Source organism: Clytia hemisphaerica, unplaced genomic scaffold (genome assembly GCF_902728285.1).
Source record: "Clytia hemisphaerica strain Z4C2 unplaced genomic scaffold, Clytia hemisphaerica genome assembly, whole genome shotgun sequence".
Classification (NCBI taxonomy): domain Eukaryota; kingdom Metazoa; phylum Cnidaria; class Hydrozoa; order Leptothecata; family Clytiidae; genus Clytia; species Clytia hemisphaerica.
In genome coordinates this window covers 35,366-58,749 of record NW_027104421.1, presented here as the reverse complement: position 1 = coordinate 58,749, position 23,384 = coordinate 35,366, and the positions used below count along the sequence as shown (strand labels likewise).

Below are 23,384 nucleotides of genomic sequence, written 5' to 3'. Positions count from 1 at the left end.
GGTAAAAGATGTCATTGCACCATTACTTCAACATTATTTTTTTAGAGTTTGCTGTTGCAAAAGTCGATGATTTAGTCAACTGGGCAAGAAGGGTAATGCATAGAATTTTATTCATAAAGAATTATGCTATGTATAAACAGCTTTTAACACCTGGAAAAATCAAATCAAATCTCAGTGACAAGTGACAAGATTTCTACGTTTTGCCCTGCTATCCCTATGATGCTATCTATAATGCTAACTATCTATTCCTCCAAATGAATTATATTAAAAAAATAAAACTTTTGTTTAAGCATTTAGTTTCTAACAATAGTTTTCAATCTTTGACAGGGTTCACTTGGTGTGGAGAGTTTGTTTGGTTACCTAATGTGCTTAAGGGCAAAAACGCCTTTCGTTTTATAATTTTTCTTCAAAATCTGAAATTATTAAAATTATTTTTACAATTTAGTCATCTATCTGGCCCATGACTTTTGGACTTGCATGCTGTGCTGTCGAAATGATGCAGTTTGCTGCTCCCAGGTATCTCCTTGGATCCTCCATTTGAATGTTGTGTCTCAAAAGAGATAACTTAAAGGTTTTATTTTTACATAAGTATTTCTGTTTCAAATCAGACACATATTTCATCTCAGGACAGTGTCTGCCTTTTGTTATTTTATGCTGATATAAGCAAATAAACGCTTTTCTTTTCCTCTTTCTGACCAATCTTGCTCCACATCCGTGCCAATCCAATGTGAAAAAGCTTGTAAATTAAAATTGATGAGTAAGCAAACGATATCACTCTTATTTAAAAACAAAACCTTTAACTTGTTCTCTCTGTAGCTTAATCCTTTTCAGGTCCTAGGCAGAAAAGTAGGTATGCTGTTAGATTTTAGTTTGAGAAATAAACCAAGGCCAATACCTATCAACCCTTAACAGTTTTTGAGGGGACTGGTAATCAATTTACAAGGAACGTTTTCTCTCAGCATATACCGGGTGCGCCACAAAAAAGTTTCTCTCTTTGAAACTAATTTTCTCGAAAGCTAAAAATTTTAAAAGAACCATTCCTCTTTCATTGGAAAGAAGAAAGATAAACTTAAATTCTGATGGGTCATTTATCAAATTCGATTCATTAGATCAAAAGTTATGCTCAATTGAATAAAAAAGTTACTTTTGGAAAGTGCTCAAAAACGTTAAAAATCGACCTATCAAATTAAACAGAAGCATAATTACATGATACATCAGTATTTTCGCTTCAGTCATTAAAAATCATAATCAGCTGTCTAAATGACCTTTTGTTATATAAAGGAAGATTGAATTTCAATGAAAAGAAGAAAATTCGTCGAAAAAGCCCAAAAATCTGGTAAAATTCATAAAAATACATCAAATATGGGTTTCGAGGTAGATCCAGTCTTACATAGTCTTTATCCAGTCAAGCACCATAAACCTGAGGAAAATTTCGGTAAAAGTAAATTAAATTGATTTTGATGAAGATTTTAAACCCTTTTGACCCTTCAGTTTCCAAATTTATGTGTTTAGTTACTGAAAAACGCTCTTAATCATGTAAAGGCTAATGCGATTGCCAGATTTAAAATAACAATTTGATAGGTCGATTTTTAACGTTTTCGAGCACTTTCTGAAAATAACTTTTTTATTCAATTGAGCATAACTTTTGATCTAATGAATCGAATTTAATAAATGACCCATCAAAATTTAAGTTTATCTTTCTTCTTTCCAATGGAAAAGAAATGGTTCTTTTAAAATTTTTAGATTTCGAGAAAATTAGTTTCAAAGAGAGAAACTTTTTTGTGGCGCACCCGGTAGCTTTTTTAGACTGTCTCTAAGACTGACCAATTGTATTCCCTCCAAAACTATAGGAGAGACATTTCCCTTGAATGGGCTTTTCCAGAATTATAGGGGGTGGAGGATATATAACATTTTTTGGTAATTTATCCCCCGGACATTGTGACTTTCGATCCCCCGGACAGCAGATCTAACCCCTCGGACAGCAGGTCTAACCCCTCAAAAGCATCAGTCGACCCCCTAGATATTAAAAGATACCCTCAAACAGAGCAAGTTTACCCTCAGGACAAGGCAAATTTTGGAGATTTTCACTACCCCCCCCCCCCCGGGCACTATATCCTCCACCTCCCATGTACGAACATTTTCTGGAAGAGCCCAATTTCTGCAGTGAAGCGCAAACTATTTTTAGTATTTGAAAAGGTTAACTAAACGTCACCTCCATGCAGCAATAGCGTTCTACATTTTTTACAAGAGCACCAGTGTTTTCATTTGTTGTCAATGTTTTCAAAACCCTTGGCTGAAAGCCTTTTCGTTACTAGTCTCCTCAAATGCTTAGCTTAAAGTAAAATCAAGTAGGCAAACATAAAACATAACTTCTCCACACTCAGTGATGACATTTTATCTCACCTAAGCATGCTTTTACTGTCAAAAGTATTTGGAAATTTTAAGCAACTTTATATAAGAAACTTTATTCCTCAATCTCAAAAAACCTTGGCAATTCCAGCCTTGAGCTCATAATCCCACCCCGACACGCCAGTGTCAGCCAGAACTTCATCCTCTACAATCAAACTAGTTGTCAAGGAAAGGGTCAACCAAAATTGATTGACTCGTTTCGGAGGCCACCAATGTTCAAATATTTTTGTAAGAAAATTAGTCTTTAACCCTATAGAGTTTACAAATTATACCAAACATCATTTTCACCACAAAGGGCACACAGCAGATCATAGTCAAAAATAGTGTGACATTTCTATTTTCGAAAAAAATCTTTTTTTTTCGAAAAATACAATAATTACCTCATCGGCGTAAAGGAAACATTGAAATTCAGATATGTTGTTTCCATGAGGTTACTATTGCGTTTTCTGTTTTTAAATGTTTGAAAAATGTTGGAAAATTGAGGTTACCAACATTTCTACACCCCTTCCTTTTATTCATGATAGTTTTCTTAGGGATTGTTGTAGAAACTTAGAATTTTGTAACACAACTCTCAAAACCTCAATCAACAACATATCAAAAAATGTGGGCGAAATATTCAGCAGAATGTTGGATATTTGAGGTTACTTTTTAAACAAATTTGCCAGCTATTCATTCATAAAACCAACTTTATCTGTGAAAAATTAATCAAATTTGTTAGCTTTTTGAATAAATATAAGCCCAAAATGTGTTATGCATTATTATTCAATAGTTAGAATCATTATCTTGTTGGAATTTTGAGGTTACCTTGTGAAAAATCAAATAAACCTTTGCATTATCATCATACACCTATTAGAATTTTGTTATGATTGCATATGGGAACAATATAGTACCTTTCCTAATTATTGATCAAAATATAACATAACGATTATAAGACAAAATGTTGCCAAATCGAGGTTACTCTGGGTTACTCTAAAATAGTTGGGTGCTAGAAACATGATGTAAAACCAAAAAAAAGAAGAAACATTCCCTGTGCACCCCTGTTTGTCTTATACTCCTCCTAACCACACATCTTAAGTGCTTAAAAAACAGTAACCTCAAAAACCCTACAACAATACAAAAATCAGGTCTATATACTTCATTTAGAATCTCGATGTTCAATGTTTCAATGATATAAAAAGGTTTACTTTCTTCGCCAAATGTAAATAGTAAAGTCTTTTACTTTCAATTGGAAGTGCAGTAACCTCATAACACCTACATTTTTCAAAGTCTCAGACTATTCCTTTGAGAAGAGACAGCTTTGCCAATAACTAGCAAAGGATATGACACTAATCTAGATACTATTGTTTTACGTCATGAACATCATAGCAAGATGGAGTTCATCTTGCTACAACATACAACATAAATAGCGTCAAAGTAACCTCAAAAACTCAACATAATTGACTTATAACTTTATCTTTTCATGTGAGGAAAGATGTTAACAGGTCACATTATTTTATTTCCAGTCAAAATGATAGAAAATAATATCTCACCTGACTTAACAAGTCATTCACCTGACTTTACAAGTCATCTCATTTTGGTAACCTCATTTTCACAACATTCCTAGGAAGGTAACCTCATTGAACAAACAAAAAATGAAAATTTGACCTTTTGGCTATCTAGATATGAAATTTTATCATAATCTGCCCTGTAATAGTAAAGATATTGAGTTTAGAAAAGGTAACCTCGATTTTGGAACCTCAAAAATCCAACATTGAGTTTTTGACTATAGCCTTAGTTTGGAGCAACCTCAAAATTCCGTGTTTTCTTTAAAAGATTGTTTGGCCTTAGCGGGTGGCTCTTAAATCAATCACCTAAGGGTAACCTCAAAAACCCAACCTACACAGCCACAAATGGATACTAGTTCGAAATGTCACATTTACCCCTTTTATTTTTGACTACGATCAGCAGCACACAGTAACAATAAAGAGCAAACCCGCGTTACATTTCATTAATCATATTCTTATCATCATTATAGGTATGATATGGACAGATTTGGTGTTGTCTTCCGTGCCAGTCCTGTAAGTTTCAATTTTCAAGGATTTTAAAAATAATTCAAATGTAATAGGGTTGTTTCACTTTACTGTCAGACCTTTTTTGTAATATTTCCTTTGGAAATGCTGACCTCCTTTATTCAGGCACGGTTGAAGTTTTTTGAATCCATTTTTTAAATGTAACCAATTTCACAAAGGAATTTATTGTTTATTGTTAATTTATTGTTTTGTTTTGGTAAATCATGATGTTTTTGGGATGTGCAACTGCCAATATTTTTTTAATAAGTTTTCTTTTTGTAGCGTCAAGCGGATGTGATGATCGTGGCTGGAACTCTAACCAATAAAATGGCACCTGCTTTGAGAAGAGTAAGTTCAATAAGAAGTTTTTACTTTTTACACTCTAGTTGTTTTCAAACGTAGGGTTAATAGGGTCTTTTAATTTATTTAAAAGATGTCTAATTTTTACAAATTTTAGTAAATTATTTTAAAATTTTGGAATTGTTAATATACAACGATATCACTACCAAGGACTTACCATGCTGTACCAAATAGGATTGATAGCGAATTACTAAACTGAGAGCTGAAGTGAGATTCAAACTCACGACTTTTGCACGACTAGTCCACCTCACTTCTATTCGGACAAGTTTTGCAAAAATATCGAAAAATCTTGGCTAAATTCAAGTGTGAAAACAAATCACAGGGTTTCAGCTCCCTCAGATTTCTAAAGGGAACCTAGACCCATTCGTGCTGAGATATTTAGCAGTTAGTGGGGAGCTGAAATTTAGCAATTTGACGGGGTTACCAATTTGTTGGAGGTACTTAGCTAATCTGGGGGGAGGGGTGTTTTTCCAGTACTTTTCAAATTGAATTCGGTTGCCAATTCTTCATTCCAGTTGTCAATTTTCAACCTTGTTCAAATCCATCTATCTTTATTTTATAATATCTTGTGTCTTATTTTGATTTGTGACTGCCATCTTTATAGCACAGCAACATCTCTTTACAATGTCTACAATGTTTACAAGCCACCCCCCCCCAAATTAATAAGATTTTTTGGAATGACAAGAGAAGAAAAATTGTCAATTCAATAAAATTATTTTGCTAATCAGGGCGCCTACCAAACTAAAGCAGATTTTCAGGTTAATGGGGGTACCTAACTGGATGTTATCATGCATTTGGGGTACCTGAGAAGTAGGCTTGAACCATGCATTATGTTTTTCTTTATGTAGGTATACGATCAAATGCCGGAACCAAGATGGGTCATCTCCATGGGAAGGTATGCGTTTTTATTTTACTTAGTGTCGTGAATTTTTGGATTTATCTTTTAATTTAACCTTTTAACTTATGTTTATCTTTTTTCAATACTTTCAATCTCTTTAAGCAAAGATTTTCACGTCATTTTCACGTTTTGAGGTCAACACTTTCATTTTCACGTTTTGAGGTCAACACTTTCATTTTCACGTCAACACTTTCATTTTCACGTCGTTTTCACGTTTTAACGTCAATACTTTCAATCTCTTTAAGCAAAGATTTTCACGTCATTTTCACTTTTTGACGTCAATACTTTCAATCTCTTTAAGCAAGTATATTCACGTCATTTTCACGTTTTGACGTCAATACGTTCAATCTCTTTACTCTTAGGTGCCAAATAAACGGGGGGGTTCGAATAAAGGGGGGGGGGGGTGGAAAAAATTTTTAAATTAAATAAACGGGGGGACCTAATTACTGGGGGGTTGGAAAATGGACCTTTAAAAACCCTAACAAGGGTCCAAATTGACTAAATTTAGGCTTTTTAGAGTAAAACGAGGAATTTTCCTTTTTGTAGCTGGGAATTTTTTCAATCATTTTCACTTTTTGACATCAAAACTTCCTATTTCTTTTAAGCAAGGATTTTCTTTTGGTACTTGGTTCTTCGTTGATGTATGGAACACACTGTCACCACAATTTACTGACATAATTAAGAACGGATTTAAGATCGCAGATTGGCGTGGAAGGCGCCATGAAATTCAAAATTTGAAATAATAATGTTGCCCAACTCTCATTATAAGCGAGGATTTGAAAATGTTAATTTTTTGTTCATCTTCTGCCGTCTCTTATATTGAAAAAAAGACAACAAGTTAAAATTAGATTTAATTTCACTATTCCATACTGAGATCACTCTCGTCTATCTTGAACATTAGACTCAGTAGCGTGGTGGATCGACTAAAATTAGTGCAAACTGGGGAGACAACTTTCCAAAGTTTGGATTTTGCTGCCTCCTATTAAAGTAAAATATGTTTTTAAAAATTATGCGAGTTAAGCTAGCACGAAAGTATTGGGGTATTTTTTCTATTTTTGGCTTTTGAAATTTGTAATCAGCAACGCCTTTTTGCTCCCCCCGCCCAAAAACAAAGAATCGGTCGCTTGGGGGCACTGTACCTTGCCACCTGCAACAGGTTTTGGCAACCTCTTTAATACTTCATAAGTCTATTTCTTTACTCTGCCAGTCTTCTTTTCTTAAATAGTCCACAAAGAGCGCTATGTTTCTCCAATCACCATTTTCTCCCACCACTAGTTGAGTTTGAATGCAGTAGCACCCTAATCGGGTGACGAATAGAATTTTTTAAGCACTCTAAAAGACTGTTTTGTGTACATTTTCATTCCTTAAAAACCTCTCCAATACGATACGAAAGTTATGATATTAGCGCTCATCATCATATCCAGGGTTAGATTATATTAAGGGAAAATTTCTTGTCAGTTTTCACTGGTTTTCACTGCTAGCTTCTGCTTTTGCCAATTCTTACAAAAGTGATTTTAACAAACTGAATTTAAATAAGTTTAAGTAAGAGATTTTCTTTCACCGTAGGGTAAAAAAATTGTCTGGCACCCAGATGGTGAATTTTTCATCCGACACGGTAAAGCTCTGAAGGTCGGGAAAACTTTCAACATCTGGAAAGTTTAGATTACGGAATTTTGCAAGACCGCGTCAAGGATTTTGCAGCGAGAAGTCTGGTAACCCAGCCCTCGTTTTCGGGGATTGGCAGGTCCAACCGAGATATTTTTAGCTTTACTCGTAAGGGTAGTTGAACCCGACTAGGGATGCGGCCCACTCTGATTCCTCTCCGATGGTATATTGGCCCGCTCCTTTAGAGCTTTGGCGTGGGTGGCCGCCAATCCGCCATCGGAATATCAGATAAGTAAAAAGGTGGCGAGGAAAAATTAAAGCGTATTATATTGCTCATTAATAAGACTTGACAACTTTCCCACAGTTTGATGACATCCTTTTTTAAGTGAAAAACGCCTCTTCTCTGTTCTCTGTACGTCGGAAACGAATTCGTGTAGGCCGTATTTACTTCCTGGAAATGTCACTCGAATATTCTCACATGTAATTTATGAGCTACCTACTTACCTGTTTACTCAATAAGTTATGTTGATTCATGTTGAAAAGAGAATTGTGTTTCCTTTTCCGGAAAATAATTTCAGATGAGATTAATTTTTTATAAGATACTTAAATAATTGGTCATTTGAAGTAATAGAAATGACGCGTTCTTTTAGAAAAAGTATACAAAATTGTTTTATTTACTGGTTAACGACCAACCAAATCAAATAAGAGCTTGTAAAAACTCCATCTCGTTGCAATAAATTTATTGCTTTTTGCATTTTTTGATATACAAAACTCTAAAAATTGCATTGAAAATGAAAATCATATGTTTGGCGAATATCTTTCCTAAAGGCAAATAGAATTCAGAAAATCTAAAATCTTGAGAGAAATTTTTGTAGAAAATGGGGCTTCGAACTGTTGAAAGAACGGTTAATAATTAATCGAATGATGTTGTCTTAAGGTTAATCTCAGGACTAAATCTTAACGCAATACTTTTGGGTAGGGAAATTAAATTTAATGAGGACTTTTTTTAAGAATCGAAAATTAAAGTTCGCGTAGTCTACACAATAGACAGCTCCAGGCTTTTAGGTCTTGGTCTATAGGCACGGGAATTGCTTATTGATAGATTTAAACATAATAGACAACTTTCACAAAAGATGTTTATCAATAGAGATTTCAAAAAAAAAGAATTTTTAAACACAGCTGATTGACTTCGAAACTCTCTATTGTTTCATTAAAACCTCAGTGTGCATGCGATTTATCCGGAGAATTTCAATATTCAAAACAAGAGCAGTGCTCATAGCCCGAAAAGTAGGAGTTTTACGCTCGAAACGAAGGGAGTTAAACAATGGTTTTGGTACCATTAGAAAGATATTTTTCTTCGGGGGAGGGGGCACTTATGCAAAATTGGGTATCGGGACGTGCCGTTGTAGGCTGCACACATCCCCTCTGATAAGTTTTGATATATCAAAACTAATTTGGGGATGCATGCAGCCTAGTGCCGTTGATCAGGGCCCATTTTTTAGGCTCTGAAGATATCTGACAGGGTCCCAAATTTACCAAAAATATTCACATCTAACAGGGTCCATTTTTCAAACTCCAGCGGCACGTCCCCGTCGGCCGTCAAGGTCGGTGCCCCTGGTGGGTATGGCCTTTCTAAAGACCCTGTTTATTTCTTTAAAATGAAGTGATTATGAGTCATGGCCTTAAGTTTGGGACTTGATATTTGGCAAATTTAGAACGTTTGTACTCGTCATTCGGGTTTGAAGGGTTAATTTTGAATTGTGATCGAATTTTCTTGTCATGTGTAATGTCTCGTGTGAAGCTTTAACCAGCTTAAAAAGGGGTCGAGTCTTCCATCAACGGTTAATTTGATATTTCTAAAAATGATTTGCCAAAACACGAAGATTCCCTTTTGATTGCAAAAAAAACAGTGATACTTCCCAGCTGGCACACAAGGTTTTTTCGACGTTTATCTAGCGTTCACAACGTCCATATAATGTTAGATGAACGTTGAAACAACGGTTACAATGAATGATCATCTTTGCTAATGCTAGGATCAAAAGCCCCTAAGTTTAAAGATAGCATTATACTCCCCATTTCGTGACCTTTAAGGGGGTTTTTCTTCTATTTTGTTTTTTTAGAAGTTTTTCAGCCTCCAATTGTTTTTATAGAAAGTGGTTTAAAAAAAAAAGTACCTACGAAAATAAAATTCATTGCCGTATTTAGTAAAAGAGGAACTAAAGTTTCTGGATTGAAAAAAAACTATGAAAAAATGATTATATAAAATGTACACGTTTTTTTATTAGGACATCCAAAAAATTCTGAAGCTTGTTCGAATGTTCTTAACTTTTTGAGTTTTAAGCCTAAAATGTTCTTAGAAGGTTCTTATTTTCACCATTTTGTGAGTATTTTTGTGCAATTTCCTAAGAAATTGGGTGTTTTCGAGCCCATGAAGCCTTAAAATGTTTTTAACTTGTTCGTAACATTTTGGTCATCGAAGCCTTATGTTCTTATATAGTTTGTTCTTATGAAAAATGCGTGTAGGACGCATGACAAAGTAAGGACACCTGCAACATTTATTTCAATGCATTGCAATGCAATTCCTGCAATTCGCTGCGTGGGTGGTTTTAAGATATCACGGAAATAAGAGCTCGTTATGCTGCGGAATATCTTGGATTGAGTATTTTTTTATAGATTTATTTTTTCTTAGTTTTCTTAGCCTGGATATCCAGACTAAACTTTTTTTATATTTTCGTTGTTTCTATGGTGCAGCGCCTGGCCTTCCTTAAGCGATTTGCATTCCAATATTAGAAGGCAACAGCGCATGCGTACTTTTGTTAATTCAAATATCGCGCGCGACGCTAAAATCTTACAACCATGGGTTTACAAGCATATAGATCTAAGAGGTTAGCAACAATACTACGATTGAAAAGGTGTGCGCGACGCTAAAATCTTACAACCTTGGGTTTACAAGCATAAAAGTAGACCAAGCTGTAAATAGCAGAAACATCAAAATAAAAAAAATAATTTACAGCTTAGATATTCAAGCTATTCTTTACCAGGTACAATGAAGTATAAACCCGAAGGGCTGCAATCGAAATATATTGAGATTTTAGTGTACTTTAACGTTTTTCAGAATTTAAAGTTCGGGCGAGAATTGCTATTTTAGCACTTCCACTTTCTTCCATTGAATATTTCGATTTTAGAGAGGTTCGGTGGCTTCTACGCTATATTCCAAGCCTCATTCGAGCAAATTTGAGCTTTTAAATCCTGAGATTCTAAGGTCCTAAGTCTTAACTTAAGTCTCATGTTAAAACTCAGAGTTAAAACTCTACTTTCCAACTGTAGCTTAAGGCGCTTAAAGATCAATTGTGGTGTTCAAATTTACACCGGGAACTCCCTTTTGCCTCAAATATTTAGTGAACGATTGTAGAAGCGAATCTTTATTTAACCTTTCTCATGTAAGAAAAAGTGAAGCCCTAAAATATGTGCCGTATTTAGAATGACGGATTGAATTTAGTCGTTTCTTTCTCTTCGATTGGTATATCAGGGGCCGCGGCTCCACTTTGAAAGTGATGGGGCCATGATAAACTGACGAAGGAGGCACCGCCATGGTTGGCGCCGACGGGCCAAGTTTTTTGAATTTTAACCCTTTTAGATCGCCTAAAACAGATCTGCTTTAAGGTTATTAAACAAAATTTGGCTTGATTCGTAAATTTTCTTTTTACTTTGAAAAAATGTGGTCGGACCAAGGCCCGGTTGGCCCCCGGGTGCCGCGGCCCCTGTATATTTTTTGGAATCTAGTGGAAAATTTTACTTTCAATCCGGAATTTGTATAAAAACCACACGGGCCGCTCAAGGCCGCGCAACTTTGGTAGGATTTAAGTGGCTTCAAATTTTACTAAGGATATTCGCCTCTAACCCTTCGGGTTTATACTTCATTGACTAGGTATGACGGAGCCTGGGGACTAACGGAACTTTTTGACCCAATCTTAACACAATACAAAACTACCTTTACCTTAGTCTTTTATCAGGAGCAAAAAATCACTTATTGTTTTGACAAAAACCTTCTAATATTTGTTTGGGAGTGGTTTCGATAAACTTCCATAGATTAATAAGAATTGTGGTCGATTTGGCACGTCATACAGGAGAGAGTTGATCTATTTTTTTTTTTTTTGCGTGTTTTCTTTAAATAACAACACGTCACTATTTTTAGCCGGGATTTTTTTTTCTCCTCACACAATTTTTTTCTAAATAAAAACCCAGTCTGTTTCTATGTATAGCACTGTGTAGGTGTGTGTGATTTAAAATGGATTAAGAAATGAAACGTGATACCTCTTGACTTGACTTGAATGACTCGTTTTGTTTCAGATTAGTCTCTCTATCAGTTTTAATAACTGTACCATTAGATTTTGTATTTGATACTGTCATCTAGAAACAGGGACAAATTTTTTTGGGATTGGGTCATGCAATACAGTGCTCTAGCTACGCGGGAAGGGGAGCTTAGCCCCCATAAATTTTTCAAGGATAAGTTTTTCCTTATGTTATCATATAGAGACTCTTTTTGTGCAGTTTTTTAGTCAATTGTTGCTTTTTGAGTGCCTTTAAGGCATTCTAGAGGTACCAAACTCGCTAAAGCTAAACCATGCTTGCCCCTCGTGGTGTCACTAAACTTTAGCCCCCTCCTAATATCAAAATGCTTCCCACGACACTGTATTATCAATGTTTTTTCATTATCAAGTATTTAAGCGGGGTTGTCGATCTTAGACCAACCTATGCTAGTTTCCGTCTTTTGATTTCTGTTGGTTCTGCAGAGGCCGCCATTTGTTCTTATTTTCCATCTGGAAGAATTTTTCAAGTTTTAGAACGGATCCCCTAGGGGTTAGCAAATTTTTAGAATTGGTGCTTTTATCCCCATCCCAAAAGGTTGTCAGTTTGCTCAAAAAAGCGTGTACTATATGTTAGTTTAAAACTTCGAGCGTCACGTAGGATTTCTACGAACAACAGTGCCCATTGTCAATTTCTTTGTCGTCATAGATTGTGTAATTCAATAACATGCTAAAGTTTGTTTCATTTCACTTTTTTTTATGACTTGTGTGTTCAGATTTTGTCACATCATCATTTTAATGACCGATATATGTTATCTAAGAAAAGTTTTTCTTGGATAATCAGTTACAGTTTTAAAAAGCTGCTGTTTTTTTAGGTGGTTAAAATTTTATTAAAAGTCATTCAAACGCATTCAACATTAATCTAATGTTTAAGTCTAACTGCAGTAATGGTAGTAATGGTATCACCTTAACACTAGGTTCCATTCATTTTACCGACTAAATGAGAATAGATAATAATGATAATATTTCACGAACTAAAATATTCATAATTCGGGTAGATTTGATCCCAAAAATATTCTTTCTGTTTTCGTTCCAGTTCTTTGTGAACCTCAAATCTAAAATCGAGGTTGAAACTTCCCTGATTAAAGTCGACTTTACTAAACGTTAAAAGATAATAGTATTATGTCTGTAAATTACCAAAAAATGACAATTTCACAAGTACGCAACAAGCTCAAGTTATGGTAACACCAGGTCTTCTTCTCTATACATTTAATTCATCGATGTCCCATATTACTACAGTTGACGCTCTCTAATTCGACGTTCTACTATTCGATAGGCTCCCTTATTCGATGAAATTTAAAGTCCCCGTCAACAAGAAACTCTCATAAACGACGCTCCCTTACTCGATAAACTCCCTTATTCGATGAAAATCCTATTCCCCTCGAAGATCGAATTAGAGAGCGTCAACTGTATATGAATTTTTAAACAATTAAGTGCCATCACTTCACTAACTTCAATTTTTCAAATATTCTTCTGATTTCAAACACCCGTACATGCTTCGACTACGACTAAGAAAAAAGGCCAATCTCTCGTTTTTATTTGCGCTGGGTCAAAAGCACGACTTCATGGTTTTCTACGCTAGGTCTAGGTCTTCCTGTATAAGGCTGAACATTTGTTGCCAGTGATACTTAATTGGTTAAGTAAGAAGATAAGGTGTTAGTTGAGCTTGCACAGTACTTCTTTTACGTATGTTTAAGTGAAACTTTTGCCTTTTCACCACATAGTTAGTTTACTCACTCCAATAATACACATGGTCAATAAACTTTTGTGTGGTTTTCTCTTCAACCTTTTAAGTTTTATCTGTATAACTCAAACACGCACGGGAACACAATTTGTTTGAGTTAAGGAGATTTCAGGTAATGGAGATTGGTTTATAAGGCATTGTTAACTGAAGGGGACGAGTAGACTTGTTCAAGTTATGGAGGCATTCGAGTTATGCAGTAAGCTTTATAAGGCATTGTTAACTGAAGGGGACGAGTAGACTTGTTCAAGTTGAAAAGCCTCCACTGTGCTTGATACAAACCACCAAAAATTTCTCATTTGAAGGTACGAAAACACAGAAAAGAAAAGTAAAATTCATGACCTTCTCACCGTCAAAAGGCAACTCACTCCCTGCTTAAAAGAGATAAATTCTAGATATCCAATTTTAGTTTCGGTCGGAAGGTAGTATGAACATAAAGATTGAGAATTTGTCTTACTCTACGACAAAGATCTGCAAAGTCTTGACTGTGATTTAGGTAATACTCTACCTGCTTGAAATCGTTAAGCCGTGCGCTCATCAACTTTTAAAAGGTCTTAAAGGCTATTTAAATGCGGTTTTAAAATTACTATTTAAAGCTTCAAACTTTTCTATATTCAGAAGCAGATTAATTTTCGATGGAGGGCTGTTTGGGTGTATATTATTCCAATATTTTGCTTATTCTTTGGAGAAAAATTCTCTTATTTAGTACGGTTAACAACGCGTACTTAGGCTGCGCACTTCCCCGAAATTATCATAGTTTCTACCCCCTCTACATTTAGGGGGGGGGGTCTTGGATTTTGATGAACCAAAAGCAAGGGGGGTGTTAAAAGTTTGACTTTTCTAAGGGGGGGTTGCCAGTCAAGGGGGGGGGTCTTCTTACCTAAGGGGGATAATCCTTGAATTATGACTCTTGTACAATTGTTTCATTTATACTTATTTTCTAAGGGGGTGTGAAGTTTTAAATGAATTTCCTAAGGGGGGGGGGTTAGCACTTAAGGGGGGGGGGTCCTCTTACCTAAGGGGGTCTTGACCCCTCTAGAAACTATGATTATTTGATATAGGGGATGAGTATCGTGTATAAAATTCCCGTCCGAGAGTTACCCCAATTTTGAGATAGTATGTGTTAACTTTCTTTAAGGATTGTATTAATCTCTAGCCATTCAAATTTAAATTTGGGGTAACTCTCGGACAGGAATTTTATACACGATGCGCATCCCCTATATCAAAACATATGAGAGGGGATGTGTGTAGTCTAACGCGTACTTTGAACGTTATTTTCTAACCTTTCACACGAGTGAGTCCAATGTAATTACCTTATTAAATTTTGGCTTGGTGACTATATTAGGGCCGACTAAAAATTAGGGCCGACTAAAATTTGGGCCGACTAAAATTTGGGCCGACTAAAAATTAAAAAACGGCCAAAACTTAATTATTAGTCTATATTAAATTTTGGTCGATAAGGTAGTAATTAAATGTAATTACCTATCGTTGCGCGCTAATTAAAAGAATCACGCTAGCTTACAATACATAAGAATTATCAAAGCCTAAGATATAAGGAGTACAGTGGTGTCTCCATTACTCGAACCTTTATAACTCGAATGTCTCTTTTTAACTCGAACAAATTTTATGGTCTGAACTGAAGCATAACACCTTTTAAACCAAACAGATTTGCGAAGCCTTAAAAAGTTCTTAACTTGTTCTTAACATTTGGGCCATCAGAGCCTTATGTTCTTATATAGTTTCTTTTATAAAAAAAACGTGTATTGAGATTTGAGATTTACTTTTTATGCAATTCAGTCGTTTGTTTATGATTTGGAAGCTGATCTGTGCTTTGTTGGTGAGCTCTGCACGTTTATATGTTAAATAGGAAGAAGAGGATCTCATCTGTATCCTATATGTGATTATAACATGAAGTCTAATCCTTTGGTAGCTTCCTTAACTTGAAAGATTGAGATAATGGAAGGATCTTGATGACAGATGTATAATACACCTTTGTCTATAAGAACGTCAAACATGTTTGAAGCCTTTAAAGGTTTTCAATTTTTTAAGTTTTAAGACTAAAAATTTTCTTGTTTTTAGCATTTTGTGTGTTATTTGGTCTAAATTCCTAAGAAATTGCATGTTTTAAATTCTTCTAGAGCCTTATAAAATGTTCTTAGAATGTTCTTAAATTTTTGACTTTGAAGTCTATGTTCTTATATACTTGCACAAAATGATGAAGAGTAGTTTTTTCCCTATAAGGAGTTTGGTTGAATTAGGAACTGTTCTCCTCCATGAATTTCCAGCATCCTCTGTACTTGCCACTGGATTTCTGTTGGATTAGTTCTTATGTATAGTAGTAAGTTTTTCTGATTTTGACAATTTTTCTTTTTATATTCTAGCTGTGTTTATTTTTGTTGTGGAAAATGTTGGATTAGCATGAATGGCTTGAATGTTGTTTTTATGTGGTCAGGACCAATGAGTGCTGAAAATGTAAATCATATCCAACCTTTTATTGGCACATAACTGTTTGATTAAAACTACTGTGTACTTTTCAACTTTCGAGTCTGATTTCTTGTAATTTAATTTTTGTCTTGTGTTTCTGGAAATCTGAAGAAAACATCTAAATAGAATTCTAGAAAGACAGTATTTAAGGCCATTTTATGGGCGTGAAAGTGAGCGTGAAAACATGCTAATACAGTAGGCTCTCCATAGCTAAAAATCGAGATCTGAAACAATTCTAGTTATTATGGTCATAGATTTTAACATTCCCCTATTTGTTCTCATAAGCTTAGGGTTGTACCCGAGTGGAAAAGAGGAACTTGGGCGAATAATACCGGATATTCTATATCGGTAAAAGTGCAATATTTACACCTAAAAAATATCCCTAAGGGAAACAAAAACCTCTCTCTCTGAAAGGGTCCCAAAATCAGGAAAACGTAAATTTTGTACGATATGTTGGATGTTTTAATCGATATTGGAAATCGCTTAAGATGAAAAGGTGAAAACGAATCTCTCGGAGGGTCAACTTTCAGATCGGATCGGATCGGATCGGATCTGTAACTTCACAAACACAGTAACCCTCTGAACTAGGGTTTGGCACGAAATCAGGTGTGAGACTAACCAAGACTAATGGTAAGAGAAATAGTAAACCAATAGTAAGCCGATGACATCATAACGACTTTTGCAATATCACCTATCATTACTTGGAATCAAAGTTATTTTGAAATCCGTAAACAGGGGAACGCCTCCAAAGCAAACATTACTTTATTATTTCATGATGCTATCCGTGCTCTCAAAGAATATTTGCTTCTTTCTACGGAAATCATTAAGTTGAGCGTGCGGATAACCGGCCATTTTTACCGCTGATTATCTGCGCGAATGACATTCTTTCCAGGAAAGCACGTTTCAATCACATTTTAATCTACCAAATTCTATTGTGTTTGTATCGTGAAGTTGACGCTCTCTAATTCGGTTTTCAAGACACAAAGGGGATTGTATTTTAATCGAATAAGGGAACGTATGGAATAGTCAAGCGTCGTTTATGAGAGTTTCTTGTTGACGGTGACTTTCAATATCATCAAATAATGGTGATTTCGTTTCTATCAATTGTATCCATCTATCTATGATCGGTCTTTGTAATGACGGCCGTAATCCAACACCGGTCTCTTTCATGGCGGCCGTTATTCCGCTGTTGCTTGATTTTTAGCTTACGCCAATTTAGGGTGTGAATTACGCCAACGCCTTTACCAGTGATATAAGCTCTTCCGCGTCAGTCCATCGCTAAGTTTAAATGAGGATTTTTACCCCTTGGAAAATGAAATGAATTAGATGAAGATTCGCGAAATTCTGACTTTAAAGGGCCAATTTCACGCAGTTGGCATGCTACCAGGTGTTTGTGCTTTTCATGCACCACTGCAATTTTTCTGTTTTTGTTTCACCCAATACGTCACTTTTTCTATTGTTTAAGTCACGTATTTGGTGGAAAATTTTAAAAGTTCCCAGAAGACTCTGCAGTAGTGCATATCATGAATTGCTGATATTATCACGGACCCAACAGCTGATTAGATGGCTTGAAGTGACGTAAAATCAGTCAATACCAATCAGCTGTTTGGTCCGTAGAAGACATTGCAATGGTGCATATCATGAATACCAATAGGGCCAAGCTTTTTCCTGTAAACGATCGGTGATTTCGCTAACTTTTTACTATCTTTAAATTTCACGTCGATGCAAAGAACTCTCCAAATTGTGAAAATTCCTCGTTGGTTTTTTTTCAATGAAGTAAAAGCCCGAAGGACTAGAAGTGAATCTTCTACGTAGGATTTGGAGCCGGTAAATCCTACCTAACTTGAGTGGCCTTGAGCGCCCCGCGTGGTTTTAATATAAATACCAGATTGAAAGTAAAATTTGCTGCTAGATTCCAAAAATATACCAATCGAAAACAAAGCCACTAAATTCAATCCGTCGTCAAAAATAACGGCGTATATCCTAAGGCTTTTTCTTGTCTGAGAAAGGTTAAAGATTCGCTTCTAGCCCTTCGGGATTTTTCTTCATTGTTTTTTTTTTGTTGGTTTTTTGCGTATTATTACTCTATTATTAAAAGACAGGCTGATTCATTTAACCGTTTAATGACCTATTACCGTATTTTAATTAGTGATACTCATTAAACAGCATTATTAATTGATGGATACTACTCATTATTATTGTGGTTAATCTACAAGAGATTCTTGTTTATGACGTCTTTGAGCCTGGTTTTTTCCCTAAAATTTGACCTTTTTTAAAAGGACAAAATCGTTATGAATTTTCTTCCGGACACTCACAGCGCAGAGAAAAACTTATCCGAATTTGTGTAAATTTGGGTGAAAAAATCGACCCTTACGGTGTTTTTGAGGAGGTTTTGAGGCAACAAAATTGGTCTGATTTTTACAAAATTTTGTCTAAAAATTCGTTTCTTACATTTTTCTGTGCATAGGGTGCACTTTCCCTCATTTTGACCTTTACAGTGCACCATGAAATGGAAAGCTAGACTAGTAAACTAGTCGTTGAAAACAGACCCATATACAAAAAATCAAGCTCCAGATAAAAAGAATCAAAGTGGTGAAGTTGCGTTTCTTTTCTGAATTTCAATAACGACTAGAAGCTACTTCCCTCAAAAAACGTTGTTTAATTTTACAACTTTTTTAGTTTTTTGAGAATCCATCCAACTTTTTTGACTAAATGATATTTCATAGTAACATTGAACATGGGAACATATAAATAAATGAGCATTTCTAAAAATGCAATAAACAGAAAGAAAAATAAATGCAATTCCGCACGGGTCAGACATACAGAAATCCGTATGTCTCTCCTTACGATTTTAGGTGAAGAAAAAAAGGCGTTCGAAGTAGCTTCTAGTCGGTTATTTTCCTTTTCTCTAACGCGCGCTGAATATTTAATTAGTGTTTACATTATTTGATTGACAGTTTTATTATAAGGTTATAAGTAATAACCGACTAGTTTACTAGTCTAATGGAAAACCTGTAAATGCACACTTTAGGGTCGCACCTACGGCCGGTCGCTTACCTTCAGTATTTTTGTGTGAAAAAATATGCATCTTATTAACCTTTCAGCGAAAACAAGGTCACGGATTTCTGCTGAAGTGGCTAATAAAAGAGATCTCTGTCAAACATTTTTTGAAGTGTGCGTTGTCACAAAACTCTCCCCTCTGCTTAATCGCGTTATACGCACTGTTTTAACGTCATCTGTCAGTGGTCTGCAAACAAATATTGAGTCGCCCCTTCTGGGAGGCCTTCTTTGTGCCATTGATTTTAAAATGTGAAGATTAACTTTAAGATCAATTCTTTGAATTATGGAGTGGCTAAAATTCCTTTGATTATATGAAGCACCTTTGTACGCATACAGTATTATACAATCTATGACAAGGCTGGACAAGGTTAACTCTCGGCCTCTTTTTCTGTATTCGCTATCTGCCTCTGCATAGCTATCAACTTTCCCCCCGCACCAAAATGAAGAAGACAAAATCATTTCTGCCTGGGGGGGCAGTGGGTTTACCAACTGACGGTATGTGCGGCGAAAAAATTGGCTTTTAGAATCGCACCCTTACAGTGCAGAAAAAAATCGGTGAAATTCATACCCTTACAGTGCATTTTTTCAAATTTTAAACTCTTTTAGAGCAAAAAAAATCAACATTTTCGAGCAAAAATTTGCAATTTTTCCCAGATTTGCTGAAATTTCCACCCTTACAGTGCATTTATCAAAAGTCCACCCTTACAGTGCATTTCTGATATTTTGAAAAACATACCCTTAACCGCCGCACATACCCGTCGGTCAATTTGCCTGACTGCCCCCCCCGGGCATTTCTGTTTAGTCCGAGGGATCAAGGGATTATACATATCCTTTTAAGATAGCAGTAGGAGAAAATCCTGGTTGTGACCGTTTTCCACTAGGCTTCTGCTCATCATTTAGCAAAAAAGTTTCTTATATAGGAAGTATATCTATACATAGAGGTCTGCGATTCAGACTAGTTTTCCACACATCAAGCTTTTGCTGCCTATGTTAAAGTAGTAGTTTGTATTTTAAGCATATGAAAATATGCATCCTTACTTAGTAAAGTCTGTATAACTTCTTTAGAATCTCTTAATCCTTCCTTCCGGCAACAAAATCTGCTTAAATTACTTTTAAGATCAAAAAGTTTTTGTGAAATTTCAGAATCCATTTAGAGGATTTGAAGTCTGAAGCTGTGAACCGGGAATCAAAGAATTTGCTCTGAGGCCATATTTCACCTTTTAATCAAAGCAATTTTTAGATCGAATCCGAAACACAAATCTAAAATTGACTAGGCACTACCATGATTGCATTTGATTAAGAATGTTCTAAGTTTATTCATCAGATGCATATATTTGATCTTATGATGTGCTTATTATAGTTCTCCCCTCACTCCACTGTCAACAAAAACACGCTGCTATTGTCAATAGACTCATTAACGCGCATTTCCGTTGTCAATAACAACCACAACATTCCAATCCCACAATTTTTTTCTCGACCGCCAATCATGTAGTGAAGTTCCTTTCATCAAGTGCTATGTAGTCTAACTTATGTCATTGGTTACCATAGCAACTTGATAAGTACACTACTGTGAGGCCTTACGTATTAGATTGGAGCCTTTTTAATAGTATTGTATGTCAACTCCCCAAAGAATTCAGGTACAGTCTACACTTATTGTTTTATCAAAAGTATCCGCCAAAAGTTCTTTCTACAGTTGACTATTCGGTACCATTATTCGATATATTGAAAATCACCGTCAACAAGAAACTCTCATAAGCGGCGCTCTACTATTCAATACGCTCCCTACTTATTCGATGAAAATTAATCTCGAATTAGAGAGAAAGTTAACTTATAGTTAAGTTGGAGAAGGTGTTTTAGGGGAATAAGTGAAGTTCGTTTACTTCGTAAAAATTATTCATTTGTATAATCTATATAATGACCCTGGAAGTTTTCCACATCTCCTCATTACAAGCTGCTCAAACATTTTCATTCTAGTTTGCGAGTCAAACTTGTAAAAACTCCAGCAACTGAAGCTACACGTTTTTTTATAAGAGCAATGAGGCATGGACAAAAACACTAACAAAATAGTGAAAATAAGAACACGTTAAGAATATTTTTAGGCTTGAAACTCAAAAAGTTATCAACATCCGAAGGCTTCAAAAATTTTGGTTGTTCTTATTATAAAAACGTTTAATGAGGATTATGGTTTCGAAATACTTTTGATACTTTATTTCCTTATGTTGGAATACCCACGTTCCACTGTTTCGCTTATGGCCTCCTCCTATTCGTGAAACCTTGAATAATCTGGAATAATATATGTTTTATTATGGTTCTCAAATACAGTTAAGCTAAAATTGAATAAAAAATTCTTTCTACAGTATCCATCTATCTGTGTCTGCCCGTGTACATAAAAAATCTAAAAATAACACTCTAAACGCTCAATCTGCAATCACAATCTGACTTAATTCTCCTGAAATTTGAGGTGTTTTAGTCTGATACTCAATTCAATATGGTGTAAACACTAAGTGTGTTATTTACGATTTCACATCTGTGTGAAAAACGAACCGAATCCCACCCTGGGAAATCATTTTTCACACAAGTGTGATTTAACGATTTTTTCCTGTGACTTGGCCCGGTGGAACAACCGTAAAAGTGGAGAGGCTGAAGGCTCAAATGAAATGAAATTCGCTTGGAATTTGAGAAAAGAAATCTCATTCGCTCAAAAGTAGGGAAGCTGAAGTCTCCCAGTCTTTCCGCTTCCGCCGGACCTAAAAAAGAACAGCCTATTTTAAAGAGCCTATTTTATTATTCGTGGCAGAGGGAGTGAAGAAGGGAACGGGCTCATGGACCTTATATTTTGGTGCAATTGTATTTTTTAAGCCTCGTTAATTGCATGCTTAGCAGTGTTGAAGTGAAGTGCTTAGAAAATTAATAGATGTTCTTGTCGTGTGCAACACACTCTCGGGTACTTAATAAGCGTCCCCCGGCTAATTAATTTTTCGAAAATCTTCCACCCAGGACATTCTTATTCCACCCCCCCCCCCGCTTTTTGATTTTGGGGGAAATGTTTTTGAAAACTCCCTCTTTTTGCCCTAATTCTGCTGTATAAGCCTCCTTTTCAAAGATTTTCCATGCAGGACATTTTTATCCCCCCCCGCTTGTCAAGTTTTGAGATGAGATTTTTCCAAACCCCTCGCTAATAGGTACCCGAGAGTACGTTTTGTTATATTTTCATTACAGTAATCTACTTGCAATTTTGCTTAGCTTTTTCTGCCTGGTCTGCTCACTCGCGCCTTTCACGATCTACATCAGAAATTATTAATCACAAAATGATGGTATATTAAAACAGGTCTTCCTTTTCCAATGTGAAAAGATAGAATGGCGTGAATACCTTGCGAATTAAGCTAGCTTTTCTAGGTCTTGTTATAATAATGGCGTACATTAGTATACGCAAGAGTTAGGTTAAACAGTAGTTCTTTTAGTCTGAATCGCAGACCTCTACAAAACCCCAGGGAGCGCAAATTCGTTAGTGGATGCAAGCATCCTATATGTTTTTTGTAAAGTCTTTTTGAACGATAAAGAATGTTCTGGAAAAAATGCGCAAAAAAATATTTCATAGAAACATTTCTTTGATTAACATCAGGGAAGGGAGAGGGAGGTATCGTGCTGCGCTTTGTTTATGCTTTCTTGCGATCATTTGTATTCAACTCGGTGAGTGAAAAAAAAGAATTTTTGATTAATTTTGATCGGATAGATAACTCTAAAAAACTCTTTGGGCTTTGGTCTACTTTTCAAATTGTGCGCTGCTATCCGATTTTCCTTACCTTTGAAAACATTGAATGTACATTACACACCCGGCATAGTGTAAAACGTGATGCTTAGGCTAAACGATGCTATCGTCCGTTAAATCAGCAATAGTCTGTAAAGGCTGGAAAATATGTATACGTTACGTAGATATACGCGGATTTTACAGCCGTAGTGGCCTCCTGGAGAAAAAAGTCAGCTGTAGAGTTTCTGTCTCTGTCTTTTTAGCGAGAAATTCCTGTTTCTAAAAAATTTCTTCTTTTTCCAGTTGCGCAAACGGAGGTGGATATTACCATTACTCGTATGCTGTCGTCCGCGGATGTGATCGTGTTGTTCCGGTCGATATCTACGTTCCCGGATGTCCACCAACTGCGGAAGCCCTCTTATATGGCGTTCTACAATTACAAAAGAAAATTCGACGAACTCGAAATATTCGTATGTGGTATAGAAAGTAAAAGGTAATGATCAATAAATTTAGACTCAAATTATTTGCTAATATCATGTAGTGTTGGTCCGACCCACGGCATGTGCCGCCCTTAAGGGTAGGTTTTTCGAGGTCCTCGAAATGCACTTTAAGGGTGTACTTTTGATGGAGAACACTAGACTCAAGGGTATGTTTGGGACTGCTG

The 23,384-nt window shown here is 35.7% G+C and overlaps 1 protein-coding gene across 1 annotated transcript in view; it reads left to right on the top strand.

Annotated features, from left to right (window-relative positions):
- The window catches only part of LOC136820351 (NADH-quinone oxidoreductase subunit B-like), a 201,439-nt gene that overhangs the window by 176,568 nt on the left and 1,487 nt on the right, over positions 1 to 23,384 (top strand). The window contains exons 5-10 of the mRNA XM_067076538.1: positions 46 to 92; positions 446 to 516; positions 4,424 to 4,466; positions 4,740 to 4,805; positions 5,666 to 5,712; positions 23,024 to 23,212. Of these exons, the coding sequence (XP_066932639.1) occupies positions 46 to 92; positions 446 to 516; positions 4,424 to 4,466; positions 4,740 to 4,805; positions 5,666 to 5,712; positions 23,024 to 23,210 (461 nt within the window). The 3' untranslated portion in view covers positions 23,211 to 23,212. The remainder of the gene's footprint in view (positions 1 to 45; positions 93 to 445; positions 517 to 4,423; positions 4,467 to 4,739; positions 4,806 to 5,665; positions 5,713 to 23,023; positions 23,213 to 23,384) is intronic.